The 17,946-nt window shown below is 37.9% G+C and overlaps 1 protein-coding gene across 1 annotated transcript in view; it reads right to left on the reverse strand.

The window, feature by feature from the left end:
* CACNA1E (calcium voltage-gated channel subunit alpha1 E) overlaps positions 1-17,946 on the reverse strand; it is a 503,244-nt gene that overhangs the window by 144,677 nt on the left and 340,621 nt on the right. The window contains exon 10 of the mRNA XM_055233511.2: positions 16,099-16,202. Within this exon, the coding sequence (XP_055089486.1) occupies positions 16,099-16,202 (104 nt within the window). The remainder of the gene's footprint in view (positions 1-16,098; positions 16,203-17,946) is intronic.

The following is a 17,946-nucleotide window of genomic DNA, read 5'->3' on the forward strand; positions in this document are numbered from 1 at the left end:
GTAAATGGAACCAAAGTTCTCCAAAACATTTGCAACTGAATCTTGGGATCATATACTAGGTGATCTTCCCTACTGCTTACAGCCAGTCATTCGTCATGTCCTATTTTACCACTTAAAATCTTCGGCTATTTTTCACTTTACATTTTCTGCCTGGAACTAGAGCTTTATTACAATCTTATTACTTATCAATCATCTTTTTATCACCTTCCTGAATCCTCTATATAATCAATCTAAAATTCAAAACTAACTCGTTTGTTTTTGGAAGTTATTAATAAATTATAGTGGTCAGTGTATTTTTATTTTTACAAATTCAAACGTATCAATTATTTCCTTTATGGCTTATTGATTTGCATAATGCTTAGAAAGGTCTTCTCCCTTGAAGTTTTCAAATTGTCTGTGTTTTCTTTGAATCCTTTTATGATTTAATTTTTAAAATGCATGTACTAGCTCCACCTGCAATTTATTTTGATATAAGATATAAGATGGGGCTCCAACTCAATTTTTGTCCTGCCAAGTAACTAGCCACTCACACAATTCACTGATTCATCTTCAATGATTTGAAATGACACTTTACACTTATATATACTGTAAATTCATATATATACACACATATACACAATATATGTCGTGTGTGTATATATTATATATCATATATTATAAATTATAGAATTATATCATATATTATAAATTATAGAATTATATTATATATTAATTATAGAATTATATTATATATTAATTATAGAATTATATTATATATTATATGTTATAAATTATAGAATTATATTATATAATATTATATATTATAAATTATATTATATTATATAATATTATATATTATAAATTATATAATTATATTATATAATTATATTATATATTATATATTATAAATTATATAATTATATTATATAATTATATTATATATTATATATTATAAATTATATAATTATATTATATAATTATATTATATAATATTATATATTATAAATTATATAATTATATTATATAATTATATTATAATATTATATAATATAATTATATAATTATATTATATAATATATATTATAAATTATATGATTATATTATATAATATATTATATAATATTATATATTATATATTATAATTATATAATTATATTATATAATTATAATATATAATATATAATATATATTTGGTTCCTGAATTCCTATATCACATCATTTCAATTATTGTAGCTTTAGAATATATTTTGCTCCCTATACAAAAAGTTCCTGTTCCTCATTGTTCTTTAAGGAAATGTCTTGGCTACTCTTATACATTTATATTTTCAGATAAATTTTAATATAATTTAGTAAAAACGTTGTTTATATTTATCAATATCACATTAAAGACTAAAGTAGAGAAAGCAGACATCTTTGTAATTTGAAGTATTCCTTTCCAAGAGTAGGGTTTGTCTTTTCATTTTCCTAAATCAGAATATATGTCCTTAGACTCTCCCCATATGGGAAAGCAAGTTTTATGAGGGCAGGGATTTTTGTTTTGTTCCCTGCTGTATTCCCAGCATCTAGAATACTGCCTGGCACACAGAGGCTCAACATCTATTGAAAACTGGTTAAGTGAATACGTAAGTGATTCTATCATTTAGGTAATGGGATCCCATTATAAATAACTAAGGTATACAAATTCTACAATTAAATGTCTAGTTTGTAAAGACTGTTTTCTGGTGAATAGCAGGATGCGTTACAGCAGGGAGAACATTTACAGAGACAATTGCTATAGTTCAGGACATAGTTTTATGAAACTTAATCAGTAGGTCTTGATGAGCAATTAAGCCCAGAGAATAAGTGAGGAGAAGATACCAGGATTAACTCAGGTTTCTATCTTGGATAACAAATGTGATAAAAGAATCACAGAAAGAGTAAAAGAAAACCAGAGAATATAGAAAGAATAGGGAGTGTGTTTAGTGATGAGGAAAGGAAGTTAAATAATGAATTCCGTTTGGGGCATCCTAAGCTTAAGACACCTAAGGGATATCTAAGTGAATATGTACACTTCGGAGCTTAGTAGCAGATTGGAACATTAAATCCAGGTCTGTCTCTTAGCAAAGCCATATTTTTAAATGTTTTTCATTTATTTTTATTTTTTAATTGGCACATTGTAATTGTACATATTTATGGGGTACAATCTGATGTTTTGATACATAAATATGTTGTTTAATGATTAAATCAGGATATTTAGCATATCTATCACTTCATGCATGTATCATTTCTTTGTGGTGAGGACAATTAAAAGCCTCTCTTCAAGCTACTTTGTAATACACAATGCCTTACTGTTAACCATCATCACCTACTGTGCAATAGAACACCAGAACTTATGTCATCTATCTAAAAAGCCATCTTCTTAAATGTTACTTCATGTTATATTTTACTAAGTAAAAGTTATCTCCTCCTCTGAAAAACAAAACTAGAGTTTAAAATGGAACATTCTTGAAATAAGTTTAAATGTAGTCACTGTGCAAGGCGAATTCAGAGAATGGTACAATCATCTACTGGGTTCCTTAAGTACTAAATGAAGGGACAAATCCTGGAGTATATGGATTGGAGTTTGCACATGAATAGAAAACATCATATACATGGGTGAAAGTATGTGTGTATGTATGCATATATGGGTGTATATATATACAGATATGTACGTATGTGTAGATGTATATATGTGTATGTATGTATATATATATGTGTGTGTGCGTGTGTGTATAGGTATATAGGTATCAGAGTGATAGAAGATTTACCTATACTAAGAGCATGGCTGAGGAGCTACAAGGATGTTCCAGTTATCTAAGAACTTGGTCAACCAGAAATTTCATGTGTGAAAAATTCAACAGAGAATGGAGGCATTTTTATATTTGGTTATTGTCTTCATATCCAAAAAGGCACCTAATGAAGTCCCAATCTAACTGTCAACAGTTCGCTTTAAAAAGGATAAATGCTTGTAAAACAGTACCTTGTTTTGATTATTTATGTTGATAGTTCTACTTACTGATTTCTCTATTCCTTTTCCCTCAACACCTTCACCCTGCCTCTCACATGCAACCTTTCTGGATAGGATTCTTGGCTTCTCCCAGCTATGACTTCACCTCTCCACCCCCGCCATACCTCTGCAGCCAAGGATGCTCTCACCTTGGCTGAGCCCCCAGAACCACCTATCCTGACACTGCCTCTGTTTCTCAAGGTAGATAACAGCAAGAGACACTAGAGATTAATTTTTGAAAGGAGACAGAATTTTAATTAATACAAGAAAATCAGAGCCTTTTTCCCCCCAAAAGCAGCTGCATTACATTTCACATTCACATTTCACAGCCCATAGCGTTATCAACACAGGGCAATTTCAGGGTGTTGGTGCTGATTGTGCTTCTTCCTAATAATAAAGTCCTAAAATGGGGGTAATATTACATAAAATATAGATTACATGTGCAACAGAAAAATATAAGCTCCATGGAGGGAGGGATTTTTGAATCCCCAGCATCTAGAGAACAGTGTTTGGCACGACCTATCTGTTGAATTAATCAACTCAAAAGAGCACTTTGTTGTTGTGCTGTGGCATGTGTGTAAATCACATCTCTGTTGTGAGTAGAAGCTAAGCAGCAAAGGTCCCATTGCAAATGTCCACTCCATAGGGGAAGCACTGCTTTGGGTAACAAGAGCACTGGACTGAGAGTCCTAAAATCACACTTACATTTGTCATTTAGGGCATGTCACTTGCTCACTTCGAGCTGCAATCTCCTTGTTTGCAAAATACTAATATACTTCTTAGGATTATTGTGAGAATCAAACACATGAAATGCTTTATAAACCAAATGCTCTAAAGTAAAAAAGAATAACTGTTTTGTCTTTTTCTGCTTCCAACAGCCTTATTTGCCCACAGTTGCCTATAGGATAACAGCTTTAACAATCCTTTAGAAGTGATTATTCTAAAAACATGTACCACATATGATATAAAAGGTTAATATCCTTACTATGCAAATAATCTAAATTCATATGAAAAAGATAAATATGCCAATTTATGGGAAAATGGGCAAAGGGTATGAGGAATTAACTCGAAGAAAAATATATTAGCAATGGCCAAGTGTAAAAATGTCCAACCTGTCATAATTACTTGTCTGTAATGCTTGTAAGCTGGGATCATCATTCCAGAAAGCAGACAGCTTCTCTGGAGGTTTTTCGAGGATCTCCAGTACCAGTGATTATGCTCCTGACTTTTAAGATGCCAGCCTCTTCCTCAGTTCTCTGCAATACTATCCTCCAGGAGGTCATAGGGGGGCATGGCATCCCCTAAGAGGGTCCTGATGTTACTCGGTTTCCCTTCAATTCGTCAATCATTTCTTGAACACAAAAACAAGGCACTAAGATATCAGGAGCGATCCAACTACATGGAAAGACATCCTCAGCAGAAGAAACAAAACTTAATGAGTGACAGAGACATCTGTGACTCCAAAGCACAGGAAGATAGTGCATCCAGGAGAAGGCAGGAGAGCTCTGCCCCTCATTAGACTGTGCACCATTAGGCAAGACTCTTAGCCACTCTCAGTCTCCATTTCGTCAATTATAAAATGGGGTTAACAACAGTACCTGACTCATGAGGCTGTTACAAAAATTAATTGAAATAATGTATATAAAGCATTTAGCATGCTATTGGGCAGATGACAAGGTTTCAATAAATATTAGATCTTATCTTTAGTAGTATTAAATTATATAACAATTCCGTGATGTTACTATGAGTGACAGATTCTATAACAGGCACATAGTGCTATGGGAACATGTGGGAGAAAGATTTTAACACTAATTGTAAAATGAGAGTGGGGGGTATAGACCTGGAAAGATCTCGTGAAAGACGCCAAAGTTAAAACAAGCTGAGAGGGATGAGCAGGAATTTAACAAAGAAAATTAGAGGCTTACTCCAGACCACATGAGCAGAGAATAGAAAGGCCCAGGTACTCCAACGAACTTCAAATGGTGGAGTGTCCAAGTTGATGGCCTCATGTGGGGCCCAAGGGCACAGTCTGTCTTTGCTGTTCCCTGTAGGGTGTGATGGATGGTCAGCTCTACCAGTGGTATCTGAAAACATCTGAGCTCATGCTAATTGACTCAATGGGAGTACTTGGTAGGTAAGAATGGCTCTTTCCCAGCCCCACCTACTGAGTGTAAACCAGGCTCTTGAGAGAAGAAATCTGCTACTAACAGCTAACATTTAAGTAGTTACTATCACCCAGGTATTAAACACTTAACATGTATTATCTGATTTCATTTCCCCAGTAATCTTATATGACAAACACCAATATCCTTATTCACAATTGGGTAACTGAAGGTATAGAAAAGTGAAATAATTTACCTAACATCATTGTCATAGCTGGCAAGTGATAGGAACAGAACTCAAACCCAGCTAGACTGTCTAAAGAGTCTGTATTTTACTACTAGGCTATACATAGGGCACGGAGGAAAAAGCACCCCAGACAGGGAGCCAGGGCAGCTAGCTTCTAGCCAAGGTCTAACACTAAATAGCTGTCTACAAACTGAGCAAGTCATTTCACTCTCCAGCCGAGTTTCCTCCACTGTAACAAGGAGGCAGGCACAAACAACATTTAGAGTCTTGTCTTCCTCAAATAATTTTTATCTCACCCTAGGATACAATTTTCACAACTGATACACTAAGCAGTGTCTTGGGGAAATGCAGATTCTCTCAGCAAGCTCCCATAAGCTTTTTATGTGACCCCCATGGTCACACAACTCACCCAGGAAAAGTCCTTCTCGTCAGTGTAGGAATTATGAACACCCGACTCTGGTCATCATAGCAGGGTATCATACCGGAAATTTCTGTCCACAGGACTGGGAAGTTCCATGTGCCATGGCCGTCATGGAGGACCTGTTCATTTTCATTAAGTTCTGCTGTACTAGATGACAGATAATTTCCTTCCATAAAGGACATTTAAACTATCTGGACGATCTGCTTAAAAGCATAGGTGTTTGTGCCTAGTAGATCTCGGTCCAAATTCTGAATCTACTGCTCATGAGCTTTGTTTACTTTGGCAAATTACCAAGCATCCCACAGTATCTCTATTTATAAAAGGAAGTTAGCACTTCCTCATATGGTCACTGTGAGGATTAAATGAGACAATATGTGTCATGTGATTGGCACAATGCTTGATGGGTAGCACAGTCTCAAAAAATTATAGCTTACAATAAAAACAACTTAAACCCTACTCTACTCCTGTGAACTGGCCAAAAGCCACGAAGTGTGTTACGCTTTCCCATACTCAACAGGTCCAAAACCTGCCCATTTTCCCTTAAGACCTACGCTTTGGCCTGTGTTCTCCCCCAGCCACCTACAGTCTCAATTCAGAAACCTAAAAGCAATCCAGAAGACTTCCCTCTGATTTCCACACCAAACCCACTCAGACATACCCACACAGTCCTGAGTCCTGCAGATCCAACACCCAGCCCCCAACACCTCCTGGAGCTGTCCTGTCCTTTCCGTCCCCACCACTGTACTTCAGCCCCGCTGCTTCTCTGCTTCTCCCCTGAACTGCTGCTCCTCTGTTTGCTTCCAGTCTTGCTTCTCTATGTACCTTCTCCAGGGTGATCATCTTCAAATGCAAATCTAGCCATCTTCTTATCTAACAATCTAAAACCTCCCACAAGCTTACAGGATCAAGCTTAAACTTACCAGCTTAGCCCAAGAAGCCCTTCTCGATGAGCCTTTGCCTGTGCCTCCATGCTAGAATGTGCTTCTCCCTTGTGCTCGCAAACTATCACTGGCTCTTCAAAGGCACATACCACTGTCACCTGCTTCAGTTGGCCTTACCTGATCCTTGCCCCTTCTAATTTAAATGCCCTCCTGTTGCTATCTCTTCCTAGACTCAAACCCCTTGAGGGGTAGCAGCTCTCTGTCCTTGTTTGACCTGGTATCCCTAGCCCCTAGCAGTGAGTCACATACGACAAGTACTTAGTAACTGTTGTGTGAGTCAGTCATTGACTTTCTACTGGTTGATTCCAGTGTTAGAATCCCAGCAGAATTACTCTCCCTTATCTTAGCCAGTCACCTTCAATGTCAGCCAGCCTTGGGAGGAGCAGATATACGTCAAACTAATACCCACCAACTCCCCTCAGAGATCTCATCTGGAACACTGAGCTGGGCATGAATAATTTCCTTCTTAAGACCAGCAGCCATTCCTGTCTCAGGTCAGGCATGGGAAACACTCAGGAACCACCTCCTAAGATGCAATGGCACATCCAACAGGAGATGCAAGGTTTAACACTGAAGTTATAGTTGTTAATATGCCCACTGTGTCCCAGACCTAGGTCTCATTTATCTTTTTATCCTCAACAACGCCTTGCAAGATAGTAGGAACTCAAAATTAGTGACCTGCATATATGAATCTCAAAAAAAAATCAGCTTTGGGGAGGGACTAGCATTCTGGACTATTTGAACTTAGAGTCCCATTACATGTATTTTTGAAATATTTCCATAATTAGTGTACAATCTCCTTATTTTACCCATCTTTGTATTCTAAATGTCTAGCCAGGTATCTTTTGCATAGTAGACACTCAATAAACACTTGCTGAATCGCACAGAATCAGCTTGCACATGAGTTGCTAGCAAGGCAGACAGCTGTAGTTTTGCTTGTCGTGGGAGCCACTCTATGCATTCATGAGATGCAACCAGAAGAATTCCTCCTCTACTATGGACACTTCACCACTTCTCATTAGTCTTAGGGCAACAGGACCTTGACAGTAGGTCTTGGCATCTTCTGCCCTGTACACATACCGGGTCATATTGTATACGTGAACATCAGTGTGTGTGAATAAGTGTATACATCAATGCACATACACATTAAAACTTGCAGCAAATCTATATGGTCAAGATGATATTCCAGGCTTACCACTGGCAGCATATCTCTCGGTATGCCACCTCAGGTGTCAGTATCCCTGAATAGAGGCTATGTAGTGTACACTAAAATAAGCACTAACTAGAAGTTGAGAAATTGTAACCTCTGGCCCCACCTCTGCCAGTAACTAGTTGGAGATTAACCAAACCTCCCTCTTCTCATTTCCAAATAAAGATACTGTCCACCTACTGCATGGAGTCACTGCAAAGAACAAATGTGATCACAGAAGCAAAGGTGCTTTGAAAACTATGGCATGCTTTACACAAGAGAGCTCACATTGCTCCCCACACATATATGGATGCAGTCTCTGGTCTGACTGCCCCTGCTCTGGTTTTGAGACAGCTCAACTGCTTCCCCATATTTACCTTCCCCTATCCAGAAGCCCAGGGAACAATGGATGGAGACAGTGGGATGGCTCAGGGTCATTTCTGTTTGTGTTAGCCTCTGCCCTGTAGCCCCTGACGGCATTTCAGGATGTGCTTATGCAGCCCTGCTTTGTTTCCATGGAGACGGGAAGCTCTGCTTCTCTTCATGCCTAAGCTAATGGTTTTCATCAAATCCCATTTCCTTTGAGACAAGTAAAAATGCTACAATGCTTCCATCCATACTTCCTCTTTAAATATGAGCCAACAAACATGCCTCACAGCCTTCCTCCCACCAATGCCTGTGCCCCAGAGGCAGGTGCCTCAGTCATTTCCACACTTGGCATCCCGGGTTACCTAAGCACCAGTGGATGCGGCCTGCCCCCTCTCACGTGGACTCTCTCCCTCACTTGCCCAACCTGGGAGCCATGTGTGTTCCCCCTTTAATTTCTGTCTCTCTCTGCTCTGGGAACAGCCTTGGTACATAACATTCAGCTGCCTGCAGGTCACAAGAAACCTGCTCCCTAGGTTTCCAAGCTATTTCCCAGGCTGCTTCTGAATTAAATCCCAACTAAACCCCCACTCTAAGGAGAAAGCTTACAATCTTTCCAAAGGCATGTGAGAGACAACCAAGCAGAAGTGAGAACCCATGGCCCCTCCTGTACACAGGACTGGCTGCTGCTGAACCCCCTGCAGACACCAATAAAGCCCACCCCAAACTGTGCTGAGCTTCAGAATGAGAAAAATAAACCAGGTCAGAATGATTTCAGTCCCAGCCTATAACGCCCCTATTGTGAACACTCCTTTAAATGTCAAAATTTATTCATACCAGCTGTTCCCAGCTGCCACTGTCACTTCCTAGGCTTCTCCAGAAGTGCTAAGAAGGCATCTGCCATCCCAGTTCCATGACATATAATCTGTGCAGGCCATCTCCCAGAGGAGCCCATGGCCCCACAGCTGGCTCAATCGAACATCCACAGGCCGTTAAGCAGGTGATGCCACCTGGACTTAAGAGGCTGAGAAAATGTATGTTAATATTATCGAAGGATATAGGCAGCTAATAAGAGCTAAGGGCTACTCCATGCCAGACCCTAGGCTAGGGTTTTGTATATGAGAGAGCTATTGCTATCCCATTTTACAGAGGAGGAAGCAGGCTCAGAGTAACTTATCCAAATTTGCAATGCTAATAAGTGGTTTCTTACAGGGTTAGGCTTCTCATCCGTGAATGTCAGATGCTAACGCCCATGCCTCTTCCAATGTACAACTGTTTCCCATGCAGAGAAAGATGTAAGAGAATGAAAAGATGTGATTCCAAACCAAAGAGAGTCCATGTGGTCAGACACAAGGCACTGTCCGGTAGGGTAGTGTTCTGTTCCATTTCCAGCTCTGTTAAAACACAACTCGAACCTATACTGGAGCCTCATCCAGAACACCAGTGGCTTTTGTTAGCACAGCATCTACTTTTCTCCCCAAATATATAGTAAGAATCTGTCTTTAATTTTCCAAACTAAAATATATACACACTTAGGACAAAGAATATCAGATAAGATTACACAAACATGACATTATCCTCTCAGTAGAAATACAAGAGGAGAGCCTGTGGTCAGGCTTCTCTGGGGGCCAGAGTTACGGAGGGTGCACATTGGAGTTGTAGGTACTGGCTGGCTGGAGACAGTAACGTCTAGCAGTGCTTGGGCACAAACAAAGAATGCCAACAAACACTCACTGAATGAGTAAATATAGAAGAAATCTCTTATGTCTTAAGACTCTCCATTCAAAACAATTATTAAAGTTCTTCTTTACGGTGTCTTCAGTTTTTCCCTCATATCCATCTCACAAATTACCACCACAGGCTCTTAGTACCATGTAGTTGGATTACTATGGTTGTTTCCTACTTAATCCTACTGAATATGGTCTCTCTCCATGCCAATCCTTCCCCCACGGATGTTAGATGAATATTCTTATATACGCCTTTCGTCCTACACTTTTGTGTGTGCAATATTTTTACTTTAAAATTTAATTTCTATTTTTTCAAAGTAACACATGTAGAATTGAAAAAGTCAAATAATTTTGAAAGACTTCTAATGAAAAACTGGCAGCCCTCTGCTTTACCTCTCCTAACCCCTGAATCTCACTCCCCAGAGGCAACCACTTTCAACTCTTTTACCTGTTTCTTCTGGTATTCATTTCCAAATTTCTAAATATTACACTTAAAAACTGAAATGTCTTTATCTTTCCATTTTAGATATTGCCTAAATACTTCCTTACTGTGGAACCTAAGATTTCAGTCTTTGACATCTCCTTCCCCTCCCCATATTCAGCCTCCTCCAACCACTTAAGATAATCACAGCACTGTAAGGGGCTATCTCAAAATTCGGCATCAGCAACATAAATTTGGTTGACAACTGAGCTGAATAGAGAACCTACTTACTATGCTTATATTTCTTACTGGTAACAATTTCATATTTCATGGAATTAAATGCTTAGAGTGTTTGTGTATGTGTGTGTATACAAATACATACATATATATTCATACAGTCATGTATCACTTAACAAAAGAGATACATTCTGAGAAATGCATTGCTAGGCAATGTTGTTGTTGTGTGAACACCAGAATGTGTACTTACACAGACTTAGATGGTATAGCCAACTACATACCTAGGCTATATGCTGTAACCTATTGCTCCTAGGCTGTAAACCTATACAGCATGTTACTATACTAAATACTATGGGCAATTATAACACAACATTAAGTATTTGTACATCTAAATATATCTAAACATAGAAAAGGGATAGTAAAAATATGGCATAAAAGATTTTTTTAAATGATACACCGTATAGGGCACTTACCATGAATGGAGTTTGCAGGAAGTTGCTCTGGGTGAGTCAGAAAGTGAGTGGTGAGTGAATGTGAAGGCCTAGGACATTACTGTATGGCACTATAGACTTTATCAACACTGGACACTTAAGCTACACTAAATTTATTAAAAATATTTTTATTTCAATAAATTAATCTTCACATACTGTAACTTTACCTTATAAACTCAGAAAAATTTAACTTAGACTCTTTGGCAATAATGCGTAGCTTAAAACACACATTGTACAGCTGTACAAATATATTTTATTTCCTTACATCCTTATTCTATAACTTTTTATTTTTATTTTTTACTTTTTAAATTCTTTTGTTAAAAGCTAAGACACAAACACACACACTAGCCTAGGCCTGCACAGGGTCAGGATCATCAATATCACTGTCTTCCACCTCCATATCTTGTCCCACTGGAAGGTCTTCAGGAGCAATAACACACAGGGAGCTGTCATCTCCTATGATGACAATGCCTTCCTCTGGAATACCTCCTGAAGAACTTGCCTGAGACTGTTTTACAGATAACTTTTTAAAAAATAAGTAGGAATAAATTGTAAAATAACAATTAAAAGTAAATACATAAATCAGTAACATAGTCATTTACTGTCGAGTACTATATACTGTACATAATTGTATATGTTCTACTGTTATATGATTCATAATTCAGGTTTTTTTACACCAGCATCACCACAACCATGTGAGTAATGCATTGCACTATGATGTTAAGATGACTATGATGTCACTAAGCCACAGGAATTTTTCAGCTCCACTAAATCTTATGGGACCACTGTTGCATATACATCAGTCATTGACTGAAATGTCATTATGTAGCACATGACTATATATAGTTTTGGCAAAACCATAAGCCCTTTTGAAAATAATAACACACTTTGGGGAATACATTAGTTTTATTTTTTTCTTACAGATAGCATTTTTAGAGGCCTCTGTCACCCTACTCAAATCTTGATACTGCTTGATTCTCTCTAGGCTTCTGTCATCCTAGACTTCCCTTCATCACCCTGGGAATCAATTCCTCTTCCTTCTCTCCTCCGTCGAATCCCTTGTTTCCGTGAGTATCACATTCTTCAATTACTTCCTTTCTTTCTTCAATTACTTCCTTATTTTTAGTGACTCACATTCACCAGTAACTTTTTCAAAATGGATATCTAAAAATATTGTGATTCCATCCTAAAAAACAATTAGTATTCGAGCTAGGTATAGAATTCTATCTTGGAAATTATTTTCCTTATGAAAGTTTTAAGAGCTTATCTATTTGTTACTAACTTTCAGTGTTGCCATTGAGAAGCCCAAAGCTATCCTGATTCCTATTTCTTTGTATATAAATTCTATCTCCTTCCTAATTACCAGGCACTTTCAGAATACTTTTTAATCTGATGTTCTGAAATTTCATGATGATTCACCTTGGGGTGCTCACTTTCCATTAGTCATGCTGAGTTTTCAGTGTGTATTTCATTACTAATTAAACTCATTTGTTCTCTTTTACCTCCATACCTACCTTCTATCACCCTGCTATAAAAATCATTAAAGTAAAATAAAAATTAAAAAAATTATAATATATTCAAAATGTGCCTTTGATTTGAATGTATTTTCACAAACTGTATATTTTGTGTGCATGTAGTTTTATGTAAATGGTATCATATCACAGTGATTCTTGTTTTCACTACAATCTGTTCTTAAGATATCTTATGTTTCATGTGTACACAGTATTTGTTGCTCTGTGTTACATAGGATGCCACAGTACATACTGCTACATACTATGCCATGGTATACATCCAATATTTTACCTATATAATTTCCCAGTTATGGACATCCAAGTTGCCTCCAACTCCCCACTACCATGAAATAATGCTGGAAAGAACATCCTTGCATCTGTCTCAACACATCTTTTAATCTGGCAATGTGAGTCTTTTGGTTCTGGGAACATTTCTTAGATTTTTGTTAATTTCTTCCTTTCCATTTCTCTGTTCTTTTTATAGAACTCCTATTATAGTTAAAAGCTGGATCAATCCTATTTTGCTGTTCTGTTTTGTAGGTAATTTCATCAATTGTATATTCCAAACATTTATTATCTTTATATTTTTATTACATTCTTATATTTTTACATTATTTCATTTTTATATTTAATGTAAATATATATAAGTATATATATATTACTTTGTAAAATGAATGTACATTTTACATTAATCTCCAAGAGCCCTTAACCTTTAAATTTCTTTTTAAATTTATTGGCCTGTTATTCTGTAAATGAAATGGTTTCTCTTCTATCTCTAATAGCAAATACAGCTTTTAAAGTTGTCTTCTACTCCCTGCATTGTTCATATTCCCTCAATTACCTTTTTATAATTCATGATTTTGTTTTTTGTTCTTTCGTGTTGGGCATCTTCCTCAAATGCTGATGATCCCTAGGTGTGTGTTCATATTTAAAAGCATGGCACAAAAGCTCATTGGCAACTCTGTATGCAAGCTTGGAGCTTGTGGAATGGTGAATGTAATGGGATGACTGGGAGCCCCCCAAAAGATTTGTTCACATCCTAAGTCCTGGAACATGTGAATGTTACTTTATTTGGAAAAATAATCTTTGCAGATTATTAAGTTAAGGATGTTCAAATAAGAGATCACCCTGGCTTATCAGAATGACCCTAAATCCAATGACAAGTGGCTTTATAAAACTGCACAGACATTGAAGAAGAGGCAATATGATCACAGAGGCAGAGACTACAGTGACGTGGCTATAAGCCAAGGAATGCCTGGGGCTGCCAGAAGCTGGAAGAGGAAGAAAATCAATTCTCTTTTAGAGCCATTGGAGGGAGCACAGCTGTATTAGTCCATTTTCATGCTGCTAATAAAGACATACGCAAGACTGAGACATTTACAAAAGAAAGACGTTTCATGGACTCACAGTTCCACATGGCTGGGGAAGCCTCACAATCATGGCAGAAGGTGAAAGGCAAATCTAACTTGGCAGCAGACAAGAGAAGAGAGCTTGTGCAGGGAAACTCCCTTTTATAAAATCATCAGGTCTCGTGACAATCATGAGAACAGCACAGGAAAGACCCACCTCCATGATTCAATTACCTCCCACCAGGCCCCTCCTGGGAATTGTGGGAGCTATAATTCAAGATGAGATTTGGGTGGGGACACAGCCAAACTATATCAACGGCCCTGCCAGATTTTGGGCCTCTACCCTTCAGAACTATAAGAGAATGAAGTTTCTTTCACAGTTTTAAGCCGCAGAGCTATGGTAATTAGTTGAAAGCAGCCATAGGTAATTAATACAGTGAGTCTCACCGAAGGTGACGAGGTAGGAATCTGTTTCTCTGGTCTCCCCCAAATATCCATATAAATTTGTCCCTTCTCTTCAGACAGTTTCCCAAAAGAGGAATCCTCTCAACTCCTACCAGACTGCTATGTTTTTAAGAGTCAAGCAGGAGAAGTGGGCTGGACTATGCACATTCAATTTGTAGACTTTCATTTAGCCCTCCTGTTTTCAGTACCAACATATCAACACTACCCTCAGGTGTATCTGATGGTACAATTCCAAGCTTCTCTGATTCCACATCTACAGAGATTAAGTCTCTTAACTTTTGCTAGGATGGGAGTTGGGTGAAGCAGATATATGTCAGCATTGCCTGGAGGTTATAGTGGGCTGGGGCAGGGAGTCTAATGTTCTTTACAAGGACTTTGCATCAATCTTTTTGTTTTTAGCACCACACCTACCCCAGCTCTCAGACCTACCTGGTGTCTCCAATTCCTGAGCCTTTCTAGGACTCCGAAGAACAATCAGTTTGCTTTTTTTACTGGTATTCCCTAAACAATTAAACTTCAGCTTTCCTATCACTGTCTGTTGCCAATTTTTTCTATGTTCAAAAATGTTGTTGACATCTTTCATCTCTTGTCATTCCTCTTGTTCTCTTTGTCCTAGTGCCCTTCTTAAAATTTATTTTCTGTGTTAGTGGAGTTTCAAGAAATGACCAACTTAGTTCAATCTGCCATGTTTAAACAGAAGTGCCACCTTATAAATTTTCATTTGAAGAACGTATGCCACTCTGACAAAAAATTAAGTTCAGTTTTCCTTAGAAAAATATAAGAATCTCTAAAATATATCCCCGTCTCAGCTATCCTTAGATGTTACATTATAATTTCTTCATACTCCATGACAAGTCCGATTTTTTCATCTTTGCTTATGGTGTGATGTTCGCCTTCCTGAAATGTTCACTCCCATATAGTCTATGTAATCCTACTACATATTTCATAACCCAAGCAAAATCCCAATCCTTCATGAAACTATCCCTGATGACTTCAGATTACATAGATTTGTCCTTTCCTCAAAACAAATGATTATATCTTGTATAAGTCAGTAAAAGAACTCCTATTCTCCATTTCATGTGTATCATCTTCTTGGCAAAACATGTTTCCTAAGGAGAGGACCCACACCTTATACTTTGTGTGCTCCTGGCGATGCTTACCATGGTATTGGACCCCAAATAGTTGCAGATTTGTATAAACTAATTCAAGCCACAAATATGAGACTTGATGCCCAATACACTACAGAGTAAGAAACTTTTGAGGGACAGCCTGTGTCTAATTCAATTTTATTTCCCTAACAACCAGCACAGTGTTTGACATAGGTCTCTGACTGCTGAGTTACTGAATGAAAGTGTGGATGAATAAATGAACTCTCACTACATACTGTGTTCAGTGTTGTGCCTGATGTCAAGACTTTTTAGTTCCTGAGAATAATCAAGATTATTAGAACGATGGTTCACTACTGCACTGCATTCCCAGCATCTAGAAAGCATTTGGCACAGAGGAACTGCTCGGTAAGTGTCTTCTAAATGAAGGTTAAATGAATGAATCTGCCATGAGTCAGGAGGCATTAGTTTACAGTTAGCAGTCAGCAAATGAGTTAAGAAGAGAGAAACAACTGGCTCACCCAGAAAGCACTCCCAGGACTAGGTTGAGAACAAAGAAGGATCCAATGATGATGAGGGGAATGAAGTACAGCCAATTCCAGGTGGCTCCTAAGGCATCATTGGTCTGAAAGAAAGAAAAATGGTTCCTTAATACTTAAAGCCATCTTCCATAAGTAAAGCTTACATTCGTGCAACTTCACAGAGGGTGATGTAACAACCACAATGCAATACAGTTAAATATTGCCTTACTCCATTCCCAATTTGGTATTACCGTGAGTTAGCTCACAATTTCCCATGTACATAATGAAGAACATAGCATCAGCCACACCATAATATACTGAGTTGGAATATTCTCACACTCTCGCTTAGCACATGAGAAGACAATACAGAAAGGTCAGATACTTTTCCAAGGTAATGCAAACAACCACTGGTTTTATAGCATTTGGTAATGTGGGTTCTGAGCCTCTGCACACAAAATTGGGCAAATTCTCAAAAAGACAAAGGCAGACTGTGCCCAATCTATTCCACGGATGCTAGCAAAGGCCTTGACAGGGTTATTTGGAAGACATTTTAGGGTCTTCTGCGTCTTGTTCAGCCCCTGACCCAGGCTCAGCTTGCTTTCTTCCATCATAGTACAGTAGTACAGAGCTGGCCCAGGCCTGGCCCCAGCAAGGCTCTGGCCAGAACAAGGAATAAATCTAGATTTGAAGAGTGATCACTTGCACTCTAATGTTAACACTCAGTGAATTAAAAAATGCCTGCAAATCCATATTCTGGATTCTCGAATCATGAATCGGATGCAAGACCCTTGAATGGTCAGGGATTGAGGAAGAATTTTATCTCATGACTTAAACAAAAGAAGCAATTCTTAGCAGGATGTCTCATTAGAACCTTGAAATAGAGCTTGGGAGTCTCTCCAAAAGCTGTACCACTCAACTAAGGGTTCTCAGTCTTCCCTTTGACTCTTCGTCCCCTGACAGCACCTCCAAGTCTTTCCAAATAGTCTTCCTGAATTGCATTTCACATATGCAGGGCTTTGAAATCCCTTCAACCCCCACTCCACTCTCTCACACACAAACTCTAAGACCCATTTGCAACTTACAACAGATATTTTATCTCTACTTCACTGGAAAAACAAGGCCAAAGTCAAATGTCATGCCTAAAACTCACAAGCTAAATTAGTAAAATTAAGACCAGAACTCAATTTCTATAGCAAAGTATTTCTTGTGCCTCCAATCTACCTTTTCCCCCTCTCACTACTAAATTCTGAAAACATATTTTGATTCCTTGTCCTCGTGCTTCCTGTGGACTTCTGTGACATTCTCTTATTTTCTTCCAAATTATCTCATTTCTGTCTCCCATTCAAATATTCCAGTCTGCAGAATATAGCCTCTTACCAGTCATGGAAGCTATCACTGTATAGTTGATTCATCCATTAAAAACAGCTTAACTTTTAAGTTCAGGGGTACATGTGCAGGTTTGTTATATAGGTAAATTCATGTCACAGGCGTTTGTTGTACAGATTATTTCGTCACCCACATATTAAGCCTAGTACCCAATAGCTGCTTTTTTCTTGATCCTCTTCCTTCCCTCACCCTCCAAAAGACTCCAGTGTGTTGTTCCTCTCTATGTGTCCATGTGTTCTCATCATTTAGCCCCCACTTATAAGTGAGAACATGCAGTATTTGGTCATCTGTTCCTATGTTGGTTTGCTAAGGATAATGGCCTCCAGCTTCATCCATGTTCCTGCAAAGAACATGTTCTCATTTTTTAAGGCTACATAGTATTCCACGGTGTATATGTATTGCATTTTCTTTAACCATTCTGTCATTGATGGGCATTTAGGTTGATTCCATGTCTTTGCTATC

This window comes from Symphalangus syndactylus, chromosome 19 (assembly GCF_028878055.3).
Source record: "Symphalangus syndactylus isolate Jambi chromosome 19, NHGRI_mSymSyn1-v2.1_pri, whole genome shotgun sequence".
Taxonomy (NCBI): domain Eukaryota; kingdom Metazoa; phylum Chordata; class Mammalia; order Primates; family Hylobatidae; genus Symphalangus; species Symphalangus syndactylus.